The sequence below is a fragment of the Vulpes vulpes genome, chromosome 14, assembly GCF_048418805.1.
Source record: "Vulpes vulpes isolate BD-2025 chromosome 14, VulVul3, whole genome shotgun sequence".
Taxonomy (NCBI): Eukaryota; Metazoa; Chordata; class Mammalia; order Carnivora; family Canidae; genus Vulpes; species Vulpes vulpes.
Window position 1 is genome coordinate 34,919,285 of NC_132793.1, and position 19,648 is coordinate 34,938,932.

At 39.6% G+C, this 19,648-nt stretch overlaps 1 protein-coding gene across 11 annotated transcripts in view; it reads left to right on the forward strand.

Annotated features, from left to right (window-relative positions):
* The window catches only part of PLCB4 (phospholipase C beta 4), a 414,226-nt gene extending 399,001 nt beyond the window's left edge, over positions 1-15,225 (forward strand). For 6 of the 11 annotated variants that reach the window (XM_072736376.1, XM_072736375.1, XM_026012289.2 and 3 more), the window contains 5 exons: positions 2,374-2,475; positions 7,924-7,981; positions 8,408-8,494; positions 11,521-11,557; positions 13,701-15,225. In XM_072736376.1, coding sequence (XP_072592477.1) covers positions 2,374-2,475; positions 7,924-7,981; positions 8,408-8,494; positions 11,521-11,557; positions 13,701-13,789 — 373 coding nt within the window. In that variant the 3' untranslated portion in view covers positions 13,790-15,225. The remainder of the gene's footprint in view (positions 1-2,373; positions 2,476-7,923; positions 7,982-8,407; positions 8,495-11,520; positions 11,558-13,700) is intronic. The other 5 variants (XM_072736379.1, XM_072736378.1, XM_072736380.1 and 2 more) reach the window with 1 other exon arrangement.
* Positions 15,226-19,648: the final 4,423 nt, after the last annotated feature.

Below are 19,648 nucleotides of genomic sequence, written 5' to 3' on the forward strand. Positions count from 1 at the left end.
AGACCCAGAGAGAGAAAGGCAGAGACACAGGCAGAGGGAGAAGCAGGCTTCACGCAGGAAGCCTGACATGGGACTCCATCCCAGGTCTCCAGGATCACCGCTTGGACTGAAGGTGGCGCTAAACCGCTGAGCCACCTGGGCTGCCCACAAAAAAGTTTTCAAATGTTAACTGCATAAATTATCTGGGTGTGTTCCATGAATTCCCAACCTTGTTTTGAAGTGATAGATCCGGCAGTAAGAACGAGAACTGTTTTTGCCATCATTGCTGATTCTCATTCAAGGCAAAGGAATGAATTTTCTGTGCTTAGGTTTCCTGGAGGGTTGTGGTCTATACCCTTTCCATTTTAAAGCATTCTGTCAAGTTGTATAAGATTAGGAGTTGTCTTTCCTTTTTTTTCCCTGCGAGATGCTCTTGATTCAGTACACAGAATGGTACTGCAGCAGTAGTCAAAGAGTGGTAAGCAGACCTGATTGTAGGCATGTAGCCTTACTTAGAGAAATTTCATAGGATAAGACACTCCTCTCTTATCTTTCTTGTCATTGAATAAAGAAAAAAGATAGCCCTCAACGGTAGGCATTGTTCAAAAGGGAAAAAGGTAAACTAATTCTTGCATGGCTTAGGAAGTTATTTAAAGAGAGCATAACTTAATTACTAATTTACCTTAAAAAATGAATGTTCTGCAGGGGCATTTTTCCAAGTAACAGCAGCGTTTAGGCTTTTTCTCAAGCACCCTGTGGTTGTATCTTCCTCATCATCATAGCTGTTGCTCTTTGTTAAAAAGAAATCTTGCCCTTGGGGCACCTAGGTGGCTCTGTGGTTAGATGTCATGATCCTTCAGCTCAGGTCATGATCCCCGGGTCCTGAGATTGAGTCCCGCATTGGGCTCCCTGTGGGGAGTCTGCTTCTCCCTCTGCCTGTGTCTCTGCCTCTCTGTCTCTCATGAATAAATGAATAAAATCTTTTTATTTTTTTAATTTTTTTTAATTTTTTTTATTTTTATGATAGTCACAGAGAGAGAGAGAGAGAGAGAGAGAGAGGCAGAGACATAGGCAGAGGGAGAAGCAGGCTCCATGCACCGGGAGCCCGACGTGGGATTCGATCCTGGGTCTCCAGGATCGCGCCCTGGGCCAAAGGCAGGCGCCAAACCGCTGCGCCACCCAGGGATCCCATAAATGAATAAAATCTTTTTAAAAAAATCTTACCCCCTAAGACTAGTCAGCCACATTTGGTCACTGAGAAGCGCTTATTGAATGAATGGATACAGAAATGGTCAGTTTACTGACATGAACTTAACAATTTGAGAGCCATTTTCTTTGGCTAGGAGTTTCTATGCATATTCCTGCCTCTGTAGGCTTGGTGTTGTCCATCACTTTTGATAGAATGCAGACAGTACTTAGAACACCTGACTCCTTGGTCACTCATTTCCAGGAATGATTTCAAGGAGACCCTATAGGTTCCAGAAAAAATTCTTTGTTAATCACATTCATTTCAGTGTTCTAAAATGTATACTTTTGGGATGCCTGGGTGGCTCAGTGGATTAGCATCTGCCTTTGGCCTAGAGTGTGATCCTGGAGTCCTGGGATCAAGTCCTACATCGGGCTCCTTGCATGGAGCCTGCTCCTCCCTCTGCCTATGTCTCTGCCTCTCTCTTTCTGTCTCTCATGAATAAATAAATAAAATATTTAAAAATAAATAAAATAAAATATATCCCTTTAATATACACATAAATGATCTATGACTCTTCCTCATGTGCACAGACATTCTAGCACATGCAGGGATCGGGAGCCTTATGTAAACATCCTTTTTTCCCTCCTTCCCATGCTTATCTGAAACTACCCTGTCCCCTTCATTCCCATGAGGTGTCAGAAAACATGAAGATCACTTGTGAGGGTCAGGATATACTCTGTCTCTCTTCCAGGCCATCTGATTCCAAGAAATGTAGGGCAAAGCTGGAAGATCTTTATATTTTTATGGACAAACATAATGTCTCTTCATCCCAGTTCATCATTATTACTTCCCCAGTAGGTGACCCACTTCCACTTATCATGGATTGGGGCTCTTTCTCACCTTTTCACAGTATACAGAATAACTCGATGAGCTCAAAAATGAAAAACAGAAAAGTGAACCTAGTCTTGTTGTTACACGTAGAATTTATTTACTTTTTTTATTATGCGTATTTAACTATAACATAAAATTTGCCATTTTTACTGTGTTTAAAAGTATGTGGCAGTCAGCACATTCATACTGTTGTGCATTCATCAGCACCATCCATCTCCAGGACTTTCTCATCTCCCCTACATTGAAATTCTGTCCCCAGTAAACATTAACTCCCCATTTATCCCTGCTCCCATTTGTTTCCTTTTAATATTTAGGGAAAGCAAGGAAATGCGAGCACACCAGGCTAAGATTTCTATGGAAAACAGCAAAGCCATCAGCCAAGATAAATCTATCAAGAACAAAGCAGAACGGGAAAGGTAAGCCTGAGAATACTCGCTCTGGGGAGGTAGCACTGGTGGGGAGGCATAAACTCAACAGCATTTATGTGTGTATACATATGTGTACTCAAAATCCTTGTGAGTATTGGCTAAGAATTCTGCTATTATAACTGCTATGGAGCTTTATTGTTGTTGCTATAGAACACTTGTCTTCTGATTGTTTACTACCACAAGGCAGATAAATGTACATTCAATATATGTATGCTCACCTCCAAACAAAATTGTATAAAATATGGCAAAATATCCTTCCCACATTCCATTGGGTCCTCCCACAAGCATCTCACTGGTTCTGCCCCAGTGAGGATCCATACTGGATATTCTGGATGGGATGGTTCTAAATAGTAGCCTGTAGATGGTCAGTCTTCTGCCTTTGTTCTGCCTTGTGCTGTCCTTGATGCCAGGGGTCATCTCAAAAGCCCCCACTCAGTTTTGCTTGTTTGACCTTATCTTAGGTTGGGGTATTTATTTATTTATTTATTTTAGAAACAGACTAAAACAGGAATTTGGTTGTGTGTGATTTACTGAGGAAGGGATCTTCAGAGAAGAAGAGTAGGGAAAGCAGGAAGGGTCCCAAGCAGTGGCGGAGTAAGGGTATGTTGGTCTCAGCTACAGTGAGTCCTTCAGCCTGATCCCAAGCTCTACAGGGTAAGCTGCACCACTGATCTCTTTGAACCAATGGTATCTAGCTTTTGTATTTCTGTGTTAGTCACATCCTGGGACTGGGGAAAAGTTTGTGTGACCTCCAGAGAAGGTTCTAGGTGCAAACCCTTTAGGCAAAGACAGTAAAGTAGATTTGAGAGGACATCAGGAGTCATGTTACCCAAGAGAGGGAGTTAAGAGCACTTGATTCCCAGTGAGCCAAGTGAAGATTAGTCTTAGGACTGAGACCTGGGCAGCCCCGGTGGCGCAGCGGTTTGGCGCCGCCTGCAGTCCTGGCGTCCCGGGATCGAGTCCCACATCGGGCTTCCTGCATGGAGCCTGCTTCTCCCTCTGCCTATGTCTCTGCCTCTCTCTTGCACTCTCTGAATGAATAAATAAATAAATCTTTAAAAAAAAAAAAAAAAAAGGACTGAGACCTGAGCACGTTTAGGGCTTCAAGGCATTCCACTCTCCCTTAGCTGTAGGCTGAGCTGCTGCAGAACTTTGTAGCTGCAAAGGAAAGTACCTGTACTACATGGTCTTTTATGGATGGATGCTCATTGGATACCTGATGTGTTTTCTTTATTTTGAACATGGCAAGAATTGCTGTCCAACTACCTCAATTTCATTGACTTTTTAAAGCACATCTCAATTACTATTGGAAATGGAAATGAATTGACTCTTTAAAATGTTGCTTAAAAAATTTCCCAATCAATGTGGAGCATCTAGGGAAATTATTACTCCATTTAATCTTTGCACCATCCTGTTGTTCTTATTTATTTATTCTCAGACAAGGAACTTTGTTTTAAGGGCCTTATATATGTGGAATTGACATTATCTGGTTTAGCTCAAAAACGTAGAATATTCCAGCCATGATAAAACCTCCATTTGAACTATTTTAGATTGCCTAAAGTATAATATAGAATTCAGTAGGATAAATGTGCTCATCATTAAACAGCTCTTTATCATTTCTTTCAAGTATGTTACAAAGTGAACTTCAGCCCAGTCGAGGTTGTATTATCTTAAACTCTGAGTTACTGATATTGACCAAGTTTTTAATTTTTTTGTTTGACTTTGTTTCCAGTGGTAGGTGGTTCTAAAACATCTACAAATGGCTGGTTTTTAAAATAATTTCTCTGTGCAGAATGGTTACCTTCTACACACGCACATTATGTGTCCACTTTAATGAAGTACCGAGAATTAAAATAAAAACTTTATAATCAGATAGCTTAGAAAGACATATGGAAGCTGACAAACAATTCTATTCCTGAGTCAAGGAAGACATTTCAACAGAAATTATGCAATATTTAAAACTGACCAACAATGCAAGTACTGTCTATCAATGTGTAGAAGGTAGCTAAAGCACACAGCAAAACAATCAACAAAATGAAGAGGCAACCTACGGAATGGGAAAAAATACTTGTAAACCATGTATCAGGGATTAATATTCAAATATGTATAAGGACTCACACAACTCAATAACAACAAAAGAATCTGAATTTAAAGTGGGCAGAGGACCTGAGTAGACATTTTTTCAAAGAAAACATACAGATGCCCAAGAGGCACATGAAAAGGGTTCAATATCACTAATCATCGGGAGATGCAGATCAAAACCACAATAAAATAAAACCTCATACCTGTTAGAAGGGCTGTTTTCCAAAAAGATAAGAAAGAACAAATGCTGGTAGGATGTGGAGAAAAGAGGATCTTTCTGCTCTTTTGGAGCCATGTAAATTGGGACAGCCACTATAAAAAACAATCTGGAAGTTCCTTTAAAAATTAACAACAGAGGGCAGCCCAAGTGTCTCAGCAGTTTAGCGCTGCCTTCGGCCCAGGGCGTGATCCAAGAGTCCCGGGATCAAGTCCCACATCACTCTCTCTGCATGGAGCCTGCTTCTCCCTCTACCTGTGTCTCTGCCTTTCTCTCTCTCTGTGTGTCTCATGAATAAATAAATAAAATAGTTAAAAAAAATTAACACAGAAATACCATACAATCTTACAACTCCACTTCTGGGTATGTATCTGAAGGAAATGAAATTACTATACCAAAGCAGTATCTGTACCCCCTTGTTCATTGCAGCATTATTCAAATAGCCAAGACATGGAAATAACCTCAGTGCCCATCAATGGATGAATGGATAAAGAAAATGTGATTTTTACATCCGCATGTGCCTACACACACAGAACAATTTTATCTAGCCATTAAAAAAGAAGGAAATCTTGGCATTTGTGGCAACATGGATGGACCTTGAGGGCATAATGCTAAGTGCAGTAAACCAGAGAAAGACAAATACTTCATGATGTCACTTATATGTGGAATCTAAAAAAAGAGCCAAGCTCATAGTAACAGAGTAAAATGATGTTTCCAGGAGTTAAGAAGGTGGAGAAATGGGAAAATGTTAGTTAAAGGGGACAAACTTCCAGTTACAAGAGGAGTAAGTTCCAGAGATCTAATATTGACTATAGTTAACAGTACTGTATTATATACTTGAAAGATACTAAAGAGAGTGGCTCATAAATGTTTTCACCTTAAAAAAAAGAAGGTAGCTAAAGTGATATTTAGAGTGAGAATTACAGCCTAGGTGTATATAACCTTTTTTTTTTTTTTTTTTTTTTTTTTGAGAGAGAGAGTGAGTACAAATGGGGTGGGGAGAAGAGGCAGAGGGAGAGAGAGAATCTAAAGCAGGCTCCATGCCCAATGTGGAGCTCTATGTGAGGCTCAATCTCACAACTCTGAGATCTTGACCTTAGCTGAAATCAAGAGTCAGACGTTTAACTGACTGAACCACCCAGGTGCCTCTAACTGTATATACATTATAAAATTAATGCAAACTAATTAATTAAACACTCAAGAGACTATAAAATTAGAAATACAGAGTGAACCCAAAGATCTCAGATAAGGAGAAATATAAAAGCAGAAAGTATTGAAGTAGAAAAGAATATTAGCAAAAAAAGCTTATTATTTGAAAAAAATAAAATCAGTGAACCTCCAGCAAGACTGAGCCAGAAGCAGAAGAACACAAGTTAGTAATATTAGGTATAAAAAGGAGAAATTACTGCAGATATAATCAACATTTTTGAAAGTAAAGACAATATGACCAGTGAGTTTGGACACTTATGTGGAATGGACAATTGCCTAGAAAACTATCAGTGTCCAAAACAGACTGAAAGGAAGGAGAAAACCTGAACAGACTTATAGCTATTAGAGAAATTCAATCAGTTGTAGGTCTATTCAGTCATGGAAAGCACTCTGGCCTCACTGGTAATGATGTCATTTCACAAAACTAATTGACAAAAAAAAGTAAGTGTCTGACGGTATCAATTGAGGACAAAGATATGAAGAAAAGGTAGCATTCGGACATTGGTTGTGAGTGCAAATAAGGTCCAGTGCTCTGGGGTAAAGATGAAACTATTCATTTCCCTACCAACATGCAAATCTAGGTGTATACCTTAGAGAAATCTTTGGGCTCATATGTACAGGAAGATATGCCCCACATTTATTTAGTCAATAGATAGGGTGTCAAGCATTGCAGGGCCCTATGCACCAGGTCTTTGAGCATTGTTTGGAAAGAACCTATTTGTCATTAATGGCAAACTGGAATATATTCTCTTCAAAAATGGAAAAATCCATACAGCAGATGAAAGTAATGGAAGAGTTTGAAACATAGATATATCTCTAAAACTTGGGCTAAATAATAAATTAAAGGAAAAAGCCCAGAATAGGTTACCACTTAGGTAAATTTAGAAAACACAAAGAACAATACAGACCAGTAGCATCACTTGGGAGCTTGTTAGAAATGCAGAGTCTCAGGCCCCACTCCAGACCCATGAATCAGACCCTCTATGTGTTAAACGTCTGACTCTTGATTTCAGCTAAGGTCAAGATCTCAGAGTTGTGAGATTGAGCCTCACATAGACCTCCACATTGGGCATGGAGCCTGCTTTAGATTCTCTCTCTCCCTCTGCCTCTTCTCCCCACCCCATTTGTACTCACTCTCTCTCTCAAAAAAAAAAAAAAAAAAAAAGGTTATATACACCTAGGCTGTAATTCTCTCTCTAAATATCACTTTAGCTACCTCTATGTGTGGGTCCAGCAATCTGTGTTTTAACAGTATATCCATTTGATTTGTAAGCACCTGAAAGTGTGAGAAGCACTTGTATGTATTGCAAATGGATACATCCATATGGAATAAAAATATTAAAACATGGATGGGAAGTTCCACACCAAATTCAAAATAGTGGTTATGTCTGGAAAGAGAAGAGGAGAGGAGAAAAGAAAAAAGAAAGGAGGGAAATGAAATAAGGAAAAATACAAAAGGGGCTGTAAGTATATATGTAACACTTTGTTTCCTTTAAAAATATGAGACAAGCAGGACACCGAGGTGGCTCAGTCAGTTAAGCATCTGCCTTAGGCTCAGGTCATGATTCAGGGTACTAGGCTGGAGCCCCATGTCGGCTCCCTGTTCAGTGGGAAGTCTGCTTCTCTCCCTCTGCTGCTCTGCCTGCTTGTGCTCACATTCTCTCTCTCTCTCCCTTTAAAAATTATTTATTTATTTGACAAAAATATGAGTCAAGCATGGCAAAACATCAGTATTGACTAATCTGAGTTTTGGGTACAAAGATGTTTGTATTTTTCTGTGTACATTATGTGTTTTAAAATTCTGCAAAAATTTGGATAAAGTGATAATCCCATCCAGAGAATTAAATGGAATATAGCACTTTCTCATTTAATATTATGTTGATTCTATTCGATGTCATGCCAACTATTATTTGTACCTGTTATTTTAGGCGAGTCAGGGAGTTAAATAGCAGCAACACCAAAAAGTTTCTGGAAGAAAGAAAGAGAGTAAGTATTTTATAATTTTCTTGGCAGTGTAAACAATAACTCATGCTTAGATATCAGACCTCTTCTGGCTAATTTGCCTAATTTGATTTTTCTGTACATTAAACTTTCTAGCTTCTCTTGCCTGCTCCCAGAGAGCTAAATAATCTAACACTAAAATCTTTAAGATATTAATCTGGCACCATTTTATATGGAAAAGGAAGCCAAGCTTTAATTGTGCATAAATAATCTATTATATTCTGAGAAGATTTAACAGGGAAGATCTTCCCAGTACTAATTATGGGTATAAACTCTTTTAGTTTTCAGATTATTTTTCATGATTCTGTAATAAATATCTCCCTTGGTTAAATTGTTGACTTAACAATCATACCCCATCCATAAATTTTCAGATTGCAACCCAAAGTTTATCAGAATTTTTCTGTTTTACAGCTTGCAATGAAACAGTCCAAAGAAATGGATCAGTTGAAAAAAGTCCAGCTTGAACACCTAGAGTTCCTAGAGAAACAGAATGAGCAGGTATCTTATCTAAAAGGCCTAAAAAAAGACATAGCCACCTCACTTTGGGAGGCAGATGCCAAGCCAGCAGGGACCCTTCTGCTAAAGCTGGTAGCCTGAGTAGTGGTGTGGAAAGGTGGCTAGAAAAAAATGTGTGCCTTTTACTCTATTTTCCCCCATTTCATCAAACAAGACAAAGAATTCTTTTTGGAAGTGGAAAAGGAATGTAACCATGGCAGGGCGGGGCGGGAAGCAAGGGAAGTAACCCTCAAAGTCATCATTTGAATAGATTGTGCTGACTCTAAGAATGATGTCCCTGAGAGGAGAAAACAAAGGTTACAAATTATTTCTCCATTTTCAGTTACAGCTTTAGAATATGCAGCCTAGGGGCAAGCAAGTTTAAACATTTGCTATGTTCAAAAGCAAATGTGAGAAACCACCTCTTTTCCACTTCAATCTAAAAGTGAAAGTATAAAACTGTCTCAGAGCCTTCAAGTGGGACCCCCCAGAAAGGAGCTGCCCAAACTCTACAAACCACTGAACACCAGTGGATACCATAATTTTGTTTTCTTCCCCAGCAAGGCAAAACACTAAGAAGGCAACACAGATAGCTTGTCCAAAATCCAGCTCTTTCGTTAGCTGTCGGCTTTTAGATAGCAACACCAAGAGCTATAGTACAGGTGGGCTCCTTCCCAAATGGGCTATACAGGCCATTGACCATCCAAGTATTTCAATTTGATGGCCATACCTCTAGCTTATAAGGCAAAATGACCCTGCAGAGCAGTTTAGATTTCAGTCTGCCTCAGTTCAAATTTCAGTTTTTAGATATAGCTGATTTAGAAGTTTTTATATCTAGATAACCTACTTCCATCTAGAAACTGTGAAGTGGGTTTGATGAGGTACATACTACATTGGTTTTTCCTATCTCCTCCATCTATAAACCAATCCTCTTTAAGGTATATTTCTCAGAGTAAATGGCTCCTGTTGGAAACTACTTTAGTTGGAATTACACTAAAATGTATCTTCAAGAAAGCAAAACCAAACCATAAAATCTTTTTTGTATTGTGCTTGGGTAACAAATCCAACTTGCAGTTTCAAATTTGTTACTTTTTGGGAGACAGAAGATTTTATTCATCAGCATACTTCTGAGTTATGTTTCACATTTCCTTCTCAGCTAAATGCTTCTATTCATGAATAGTCCACAGATCCTCAAGGAGGACAATAAATGTTTATTGTCCTATGGGTCCAGTTCATTTGACCATCTCATAGATACATCATGTTCTGGTACAAGTTACCTAGCTTATGTTTTTGCTCGTAAAGCACTTCTCAGAAGTGTTTCCATGGGCCAAATGGGAGTATGAAGAAAGGTAAAACCACCATCTCCAAAGCGTTAGGATCCACTTCAGTGATTCAGGGCTGGGTGGGGTAAGGATGCCTCTCAGAAGGCACAGTGAAGGTAAGGTACCGTTATGTTTCAGTTAACTAAATTAAGAAACTACTTAGAAATTACTGTGTTGCTTAGCAACAAGTTTGACTAAAGAATATAAATGTGCTAAAAATTACTCATTACTACAATAATGAATATCAGAGCTAGAGAATACACTTACCTACTGTTTTTTTTTTTAATTTCAGAGCCAAACTACCTACAAAAATCACTTTGAGCTTTTATCCTAAATACATGGAGAATTCAAACCACATCAGATTTCTTGCATTAAAATATATTGGATAAGTGATCACTGGACTGATTGGGTATATTGGGAGGATAGTAGCTTTTTGTTCCAAAAATTCACATAATGCCTATCAATATGTCATAAGCAACATCTACCACCCACAACTGATACTTCGAGTCACAGAAGCTTAGGAAAGCACAGATCATGAGAATACTTGAGATTTGATGCAGATTTAATGAGAGTCAATGAAAAGAAATACACAATATCCTATTGATGCTTCTAGCAGAGGTAGAATTTGGACTTGAATTTTCATGTTAAGCCTTGCTTTACAAAAACATGGGCTGTTCAATAACAAATTCAGTCCCAGATCTGTCTAGAATGGTTTTGTCTTGTTTGGAATTTAAAGGTCAGAGAGCTCTTAGTTACTCAGTGTGTTACAACCCTGTAGCAGGCATAGATGCAAAAGACACAGTGACTGCCTTTCTTCCCTCACAATGGGCAAGATCTGGAATCAGGTAGGAAAGCTCCCTTGATAACCAATTAAACATTTCATCGGCAGAAAAGTTTCCTATTTCCAGACAATCCTAATTTTTTATAAGTCTCCCAAACCCTTATTAAACCCAAAGACTATTTTCTTTTGCTAAGCCAGAGATAAATTAATTTTAACATTCATACATAATATCTCTTTAAGGCTTTTTACTGCATCCTTGTGACCCTACTCCCAGGAGCTTACCTCATCTCCCCAAGGATCTACTTAATTAGCTAGACCAGCGTTGAGGGAACTAGCAGAAACAACTCAAGTTTTAATAGAATTTGTCCCCGATTCTGAATCCTAACCTCATGTGCTCTTTTTAAGCCACCTAATGGCCTTGCTTACTTGGTCATCTGATTTTTCATTTAAAACTCCAAAGGTTGGGGGTTTGTTTTCTACTAAATTTTCCCAGAGACCTCCTAGCCACCAATATGTCATCCATCCTGACATGTATCATTTCAGACATTAACAACTCCATTACCATCACACCCAAGCTTTAAAAGTTGATTTTTATCATCAGTCCTATCATTTAATAAAGAGAAGTGAGTGTTCTTGCTGAAGGGAGGGTTCCCCACTCACTCCTGCAGGAGAAAAAGCACAGTCTGGGCTCCTAGGCATTGGTTGTTTGTTTTGTTCTTTTCTTTTCTTTTCTTTTTTTTTTTTTTTTTTGAGATCAATCTTGGGGGGAGTTCGTCACTGATGGGTGTATACATGTTTTATTATTAGCTTTTTGCTTTTCTGTATATGGTTTTGCATTCATTTTTCAAATTCACTTCAGTATTCATTTATTTTCTTTGTTTTATATGTATGACTCAATTTTGACATTACTATTTTTGTACAAACAGCTATTGAAATCCTGCCATGCAGTGTCCCAAACACAAGGTAGGACCAAAACTCTGATAAGCAAGACATTGCTTTCCTTCTCAGCTCTGTTAGTATGCTTGGCGCACTCTCCATTTATGATTCACATCTGGTCATAACTAATTAGTATCTCAAGGGTTTGGATTTAAAAGCTTGATAATTTCATGCTTGGATTTCTGATATAATATTCAAACTGAAATGCCCAAAATCTTTAGAGAATTTTTTCTGAGGGTGTCTTAGCCAGCGTTTCCTACTGCAGACCTAGGAAAAACTCAAGTCATGCTAATGAAGATATCCCCAGGCATCAAGAACAGTGATACATGACTGTCATTTGGACCCACCACAGCTAAGACTGGGTCACAAAGTCAGACCTTTCACAAGCATTAATATGACTGCAATTAATTTGTAAAGCACCTACTCAAAGTTCATTGGTGCTTTTTAATGAGAGTTATGGTCTGCATACAGAAACATTATACAGTGTCACTGTACAGTGACTCTTGCCATGCTTTCTGCTAGATGTGGTCTGTCAAGGACCCTAATCACCTCTCATTAGTAAGGTGACCATGTAAATTATTATCTGAATTTGAGAGTGAAAGTACGTGATACTCATAATTGCCAGGACTACAGGCATAAACTGGAACTGTACCCAGCAAATGGGAATGAATGGTCACCCTGGTCATCTGAGAACCTGGCTCTAAGAATAGTCCTGTAATAGCATATGATTCTTCCTTTTTAACTGCGTTCAGTATTGTATTTAAATGCTAAGTAGGGACAAGTATAGGGAATCTTATTACTATTTATTGAACATAAAAGTATTTACTTTGCAGTGCGGATACTGTTTCACTGTCATCTCTTACGAATACCGTTTGTGTCATAGTTTCATGTTTGTATATTTTTCTCCATTTCTCATTTCTCTCAGAGTATTAGTAAACTTCAGGCATAGAAAAATATCTAGGTAGAGGGAACCATCCATCTCATATTTGAGCAGAAAAATAGAATCCTTTTGTATTACTATATTCATCTTTGCCAAAGGGAAATTCAAAGCCATAATATGAAAATAATAAGGAAATTACTATATGTCCACGGTGAAACTAGTTTTGTAACAGGGCCTCTAGAAGCTCATAGGATGATCTTCAGATTTGAGTCAGCCCCCCTACTGATCTTCCATTTGGTTGGAATACCTAAGCAGACATGAGCAGTAACATCAGTACTTCAGAATCCTCCTCTAAGTTATATCTTTATATATCATGTTTCCATTCTTAAATGTCTTTATTTAACAGTGGTATGTCACAAAAAGAGGAAAAGGATGCTTTATTTTTCCTTCAAAAGATACATGCATTGGATTGGGCTCAAGCATCCAGACTCTAGTTGGAAAATAAATGTTGAAAGAAGCCAATTGATTTGTCACCAGTCTTCCCCACCCTCCTCACCTCCTCACCCTCTGATTCCTTTCTACCTCCCAAACCACCTAGTTTTCTCAGTGACAGTCTTGAGCCATGGTGAACTCAATCTTATGAATTACTTCCTGGGGAAACCCATAAAAAATTACCCCAAGAAGTGACAGCTCGTAGGGCTAATGTTGGGGCAGCAGGATTCTAAGAACTGTACATATTCCTGTAATGTTCTACTTGCAAGCTACCCCAGCCAAACCAATGTGATATGCTCCCACCTAAACTCCATCAGTCAGATTCTTAGGGAATTAATTAAATTTCGGGCTCTTTGGGGGAAATATTGTCCATAGGCAACACTTAACCTAAAAGTTCAAATTACATACAGTCAAGGCAACATGTCCACCTGTAGAAACTAAACCAAATGGTTTGACGTGACATAGTCTAAACACTGAGTGACTGGTTTAGCCTCTTTTCAAATGGTTTTCCTGGCACTATGTAAAACTAGTCCTTCACAAACTTTAATGGGCATAAAAGTGTCTTTGGGATCTTGTTAAAATGCACATTCTGATGCAGTAAGTCTGGGGTGGAGTCCAGGATTGTGCATTTCTCCCAAGATCCCAGGCAGTGCTGATGACGCTCATGGTCCATGGCCCTCACTTTGAGTAGGAGGGATGTAGTGATAGCATCAGATTAAGGGGAGAAGAGAGTGTGGGGTGGCTGCATGCCTTCAGGAGAGGATTTCAACATGTAAGGCCACATTTCTGATGTTACAGGCGAAGGAGATGCAGCAGATGGTGAAATTGGAAGCCGAGATGGACCGCAGACCAGCAACAGTAGTGTGAAACTTCAAAATGCAAACTGAAGCAGCAAAACCACACAGCATCATAAGATCACCCCCAACCATCCCAACACAGATTTCATGCAAGACAGCTGTTGTCTTTTGGGTTTCCTTTTTGTATAGACAAGATGTTACCCAAAACCACAGAGATTTACATACTTCTATTTAACATTTTGAGTATTGAATTTCTTTGGCCAACCAAAAGTAGCTTTAACTCCACCAAAATTACTATCCCAGTGAGGCAGAGTTTAACCATTGAATATTACAACTTAAACATGTTTTGCTAAAAAATACCATCACAAGTCAATGAGCTTGGTGTAAACAACTCTGCTCTGTGATGCATTAGGACATGTTTGAGCTGCAGCAAAAATAGTGCATTAGTGATTTAATAGCAAGTGCATGCACTAGAAAAAAAAACTCTGTCTACAAATTCATCAGCAGAAGTGGCAGTCTGCTAGCCAAATAATTTTGCAGAATTTTTCTACACATCTAAATTACCTCATCAGTAAGTGCCATGTCTCTGCCATGCCATAAGAAGCTAATTCCCTGTAAAAGTTGTGGAAATTATTAGAATAAGAAAATAGAACTTGTACCTGTGCCAAAACTCATCAGTGCTCCAGGGAGAACTCTGTTAGGCACACGTAAGACAGTTTACATCTGATACTGCTTTATAGGAATTGCTTCTGCCGATTCCAGACATAATACACTATTACACCATAAAGATTGTGAAGTGGTTATTGGCAAACGTTTGTAAATGTGACCGTGTATAAAGTATTTATACTCCTAATTCACACTGTTATAGAGCAAAATCATCTAAGTATTGCCACATGACAAGATTAGTAAACAGGAATACTAGAACTGTGTTTGCATGATACACAAGCACCAATTAAGACTAATCCGTACAGATACAGTTAACATAATGCCAAATAAATACTGGCTAAATAAATGTATGGCACAGAGTATAATTTGACTATCAAGACTTTTAGCATAATGAAAAAGTCTATATATATGTGTATATGAATTATGTGGGCATTCTTGATACTTCGAGTTCTAGTTTCAAAAAAATACATAACTAATTTAATTTTACACAAAAATATTTATGCAGATTTTCAGAATTTCATATCAGGAAATAACCTTTTTACGTCTGTTAAATATCAAAACAATTTGCTACAGTGTTAATCTGCATGGTCCTTAAGCCTGCTGTAGTTGTGTTGCAGACAGTGCATGAAAAAGTATTCCGCGGGGAATTGAGCCATGCGGCCAAAGCCAGGAGGAGCGCATGGAAATTTGGTAGTCTAGAACTAATCAGATTACTGATTTTAGGACACAAAACACCAACTGAATTGTATATGCTTGTACAAATTGATTCTGTGTGTTCCTCTGAACAAAGCAGAGAAAATTATGTTACCATCAATATTGAAATTAAACTTCCAACTTCTCTAATAAAAAATTAAAACACATTTCACAACTGTCAGAGTATATGCTTTCCAGCAAACTTTTTGCCTATTTCATAAATGATCTCTTTATTATTTCCCAAGGAGGCTTATTCATGCCCCAATGCACTTTTTCCCCCAAGTGACACAAAACAGGCTGATTCTAGCTGACTCCCAAATGTAATATATTTGGGTTTTTTTTCCTCATTTATCATTTGAACTGGTTTCTGTGAAAGGTCTCTGGTTTCTTATTTGCTTATCTGTAGGACCATGGGGTTAAACTACATTATCTTTCAGCACTAACATCCCATGGAAAACTCTGGCTATTAAAATAGCACCACATTGGGGTACCTGGGTGGCTCAGTCCATTTAGCGTCTGACTCTTGGGTTTTGGTTTAGGTCATGGTCTCAGGATCAGGAGATCAAGCTTCATACTCAGTGCTTGAGATTCTCTCTCTCCCTCTGTCCCTTCCCCCTACTCTAGCTCACTCGCTCTCTAAATATAAAAGAATCTTTAAAAATGTAAATAGCACATTGGGATGGCCTATTCTCAAGAATTCTGAATGGCTCCTCATCAAATCAAAGATCTTCTAACAAGAGCTCAGCTCACCATCCTGTGGCCTTCACTGAATTCAGCAATTGTCTCCTCTTTCCTTTGCTTCTGAGAGGTGCTCCCACTTTTCCCATTTCTCTGCTCTTCTCTACCTTTTCATCCTTTTACACCATGATAAATATTTCTATTTTCCAGTGTTAAATCCAGAACCAGTTTTTTCTTTATCCCAGACTACTTTTGGTATGTGAGATAGCTTACCCCCACCCCAAAAGATCCCAACATAGTGAGATTAAAATGTACACAGCTCAGATGTTCAACAAAATGATATTTTACCTTAAATTGTAAATTTGCATTTCACTCAAATTCTGCATTCTTGCTTCTGAAGGAAACAAAATCTTGCCAATTAAAGTAATTCAATCTTTTCCAGTTTAAAAAACATCTAAGTATTGCCACAGAGGCATTTTAGGAGGCATTTTCAATTACTTCAAAGTCAAGTCCCTTATGAGCATCCCAGCTCCAGGTCTCCCTACTTCTTTGCCCAGGTGGCAGTGGGGAGGAGCATCTGGGTGACAGTCCTAACTACCTTGTGTTGCAGCCTTGCAAAATGGGTCCTTCCCAGTGGCTCGAGATCTCTGCTCAGTCAAGTTTGTACCCTGGACCCAGTTTATTTCAGCATTCTTCTAGGATATGCAGAAACGTCTTGATCTTCGTGGAGTGTGGGGAACTAGAAGTGCTAACTCCAGTCCATTCCTTTAAGTCCTTAAGTCCTTTGCCCATTTGTCAGCTACTTGCACCATGTTCCAATGTCAGGAGGTTTCTCCAGGAGGCTTGCAGTTTGTTAGATCAATGCCGCCAAGAAGCAAAAAGCAAGCCTGCTTTATATCGGGCCCCAAGCCTACATCTTTCTTCTCCCACCTAGCAGGACTTTCTGCTCAACCTGGGGATCAGGATGCTAGAGTCTCAATTCCTTGTCTTTCTCCTCAACCCAGAAAGGTTATGGAAATGCCTATTCCTGACTGGAATGCCCAAAGACTGTACTCCTCCTTCCTAAGCAGATTATTTTTCCCCTTTTGAAAAGATAAAAGACTTCATGGGGGGGGGTGTGCCAAAATAGGGAAACCCATTGGGAAGCATTATAGTTCATCAGATCTAAGACCCCATTGATTAAAACACACCATTATTTTATATACGACAGAGAATGAAAACATGCTGCCAATTAAACAAGGACATATTATCCTATGATTATAAGACACCTCAATTTCAAAGATGTTAAAATGTGAAAATATGTGTATCTTAGAATCCATGAAATATTATTTCAAAAATATTATACAGGCTAATCAAATCCAAAGACTTGAGGGTTGGGGACTAGGGGGAAGCAAGTATTAAAACTGTCTGGAAAGATAGAAAGAGATGGAGTACTTCCAAATTCGTTCTATGAGGCCAACATCACCTTAATTCCAAAACCAGACAAAGACCCCACCAAGAAGGAGAATTACCAATATCCCTGATGAACATGATGCAAAAATTCTCAACAAGATACTAGCCAATAGGATCCAACAATACATTAAGAAGATTATTCACCATGACCAAGTAGGATTTATCCCCGGGACACAAGGCTGGTTCAACACTCGTAAAACAATCAATGTGATTCATCATATCAGCAAGAGAAAAACCAAGAACCATATGATCCTCTCATTAGATGCAGAGAAAGCATTTGACAAAATACAGCATCCATTCCTGATCAAAACCCTTCAGAGTGTAGGGATAGACGGAACATTCCCCAGCATCTTAAAAGCCATCTACGAAAAGCCCACAGCAAATATCATTCTCAATGGGGAAGCACTGGGAGCCTTTCCCCTAAGATCAGGAACAAGACAGGGATGTCCACTCTCACCACTGCTGTTCAACATAGTACTGGAAGTCCTCGCCTCAGCAATCAGACAACATAAAGACAAGATATAAGAGGAACATTATATCAGAAAACCAAAAGACACCTCTGCGATTGAGATTGTAATTTACTAGTGAGTTTCCTTCAAAAGCAATTAAAAAAAAAAAAGAAAAATTGGGTTTCTAGGGAAGATGGTAGAGTAGAAGATCCTAAGCTTGCCTCGTCCCCTGGATACAACTAGGTAATACCTACATGAATGTAAATAACCCAGAAAATGACCCAAAGATTAGCAGAAGAGATTATTCACAGCAAAATGTAGAGAAGGTAGGAAGAGCAGAGGTGTGATCTGGAGCTAAATAGACCCATGGGACAGTCTGTGGGAGGGAGGAATACCACAGGTGTAGAGAGGCAGACCCTATTATCAAGCACTTCAGGTATGCAGATCTCTCACAGAGAAGACAAATCCCCATAACATTTAACTTTTAAAACCAGGGGGCCTGATGTCGGGAGTTCTTATAATTAGTGGGGCTTAACACTTGGAATAAAAAAAAAAATCAGAGGGTTCTGCTCTGGAAGACCTGGGAGGGTGAGAGGAAGCAGAACTCCCACCATTAAAGAGACAGCAGAACAAATAGCCTGGCTGAGACCCAGAATAGAAACAGCAATTTGGCAAACACTTTGTTTATTTGCTTATAAGCTTATTTGCTTATAAATTTGCTTATTAATCTCAGAGCATGTGCTGAAGGAGCAGGGGTCTACAGGAGACTTAACCTTAAAAGGAGCTGGCAGTGCCTCCCTGTGGCTCAGCAGTTTAGCACCACCTTCGGCCCAGGAAGGGTGTGATCCTGGAGACCCAGGAGCGAGTCCCACATTGGGCTCCTCCACAGAGCCTGCTTCTCCCTCTGCCTGTGTCTCTGCCCCTCTCATTCTCTCTCTCTTTCTCTCTCTCTCTCTCTCTCTCATGAATAAATCTTAAAATCTTAAAAAAAAAAAAAAAAAGGAGCTGGCAGACACCCTATCCCTCCCGCATCCCCCAGCATAAACACAAAACCACCTACAAGCATCAGCACAGTGCCAACACCCAACCTAGCTTGCTAACAGTGAGTTTCACCCCTGTGTTCTGTTACAGACATGTCTCCTCCAGCCAGGCATTGATCCCAGATCTGTGCCCACAGAAGACCCCCCACAAAACGTGCACCCATGCACTCCACCCCACATTCTCTTGCAGACCCACTCCCTCCCAGACACCTGTGGCCAGAGCCCATCCAAAGTGGAGCGACAAGCATAGCAGTGTACAAGCACACCTGACAGGGCAAGCACCACTTGAAGTGACTCCTGCATTAGGGAGAGGGGAAGACAACCACACATACCAGTCTGACTGCAACCGCAGCAATGGACAGGGCGTAGGCATCTGGTTTGACTGGAGGCCCTGCCCACAAACAAAAGCCTCTCAGGGGACAACAAAAGGAAAGTGCCCAGCAGTTCAGATCTACCACAGCTTTGGCAAATGCCTGGTCTGACTAAATTCAAGTCCAAGTCAGCACCAGACTGCCCCACTAACAACACAGGGAATAAACCCTGCTTAAAACAGGCAATGAGAACCGCTGTAGATGACCAGACTGAAGGCAAAGGTGGCTCAGCCACAATAGTAGTGCACACACAATACATAGAGGGAAATACCTAAAGTGCTGGGTTCTGATAAATGGGACATTGCACTACAAGGCACTATGGGACCGCTTCTTCATAAGGCCAATACTTTCAGGAGCAAGAGACTTTCCTAACACATAGAAACAAACAACTAGACAAATTGAGGACATAGAGGAATATGTCCCAAATGAAAGAACAGAACAGGGCAGCCCGGGTGGCTCGGTGGTTTAGCGCTGTTTTCAGGCCAGGGCCTGATCCTGGAGACCCAGGATCAAGTCCCACGTCAGGCTCCCTGCCTGGAGCCTGCTTCTCCCTCTGCCTGTGTCTTTGTCTCTCTCTCTCTCTCTCTCTCTCTCTCTCTC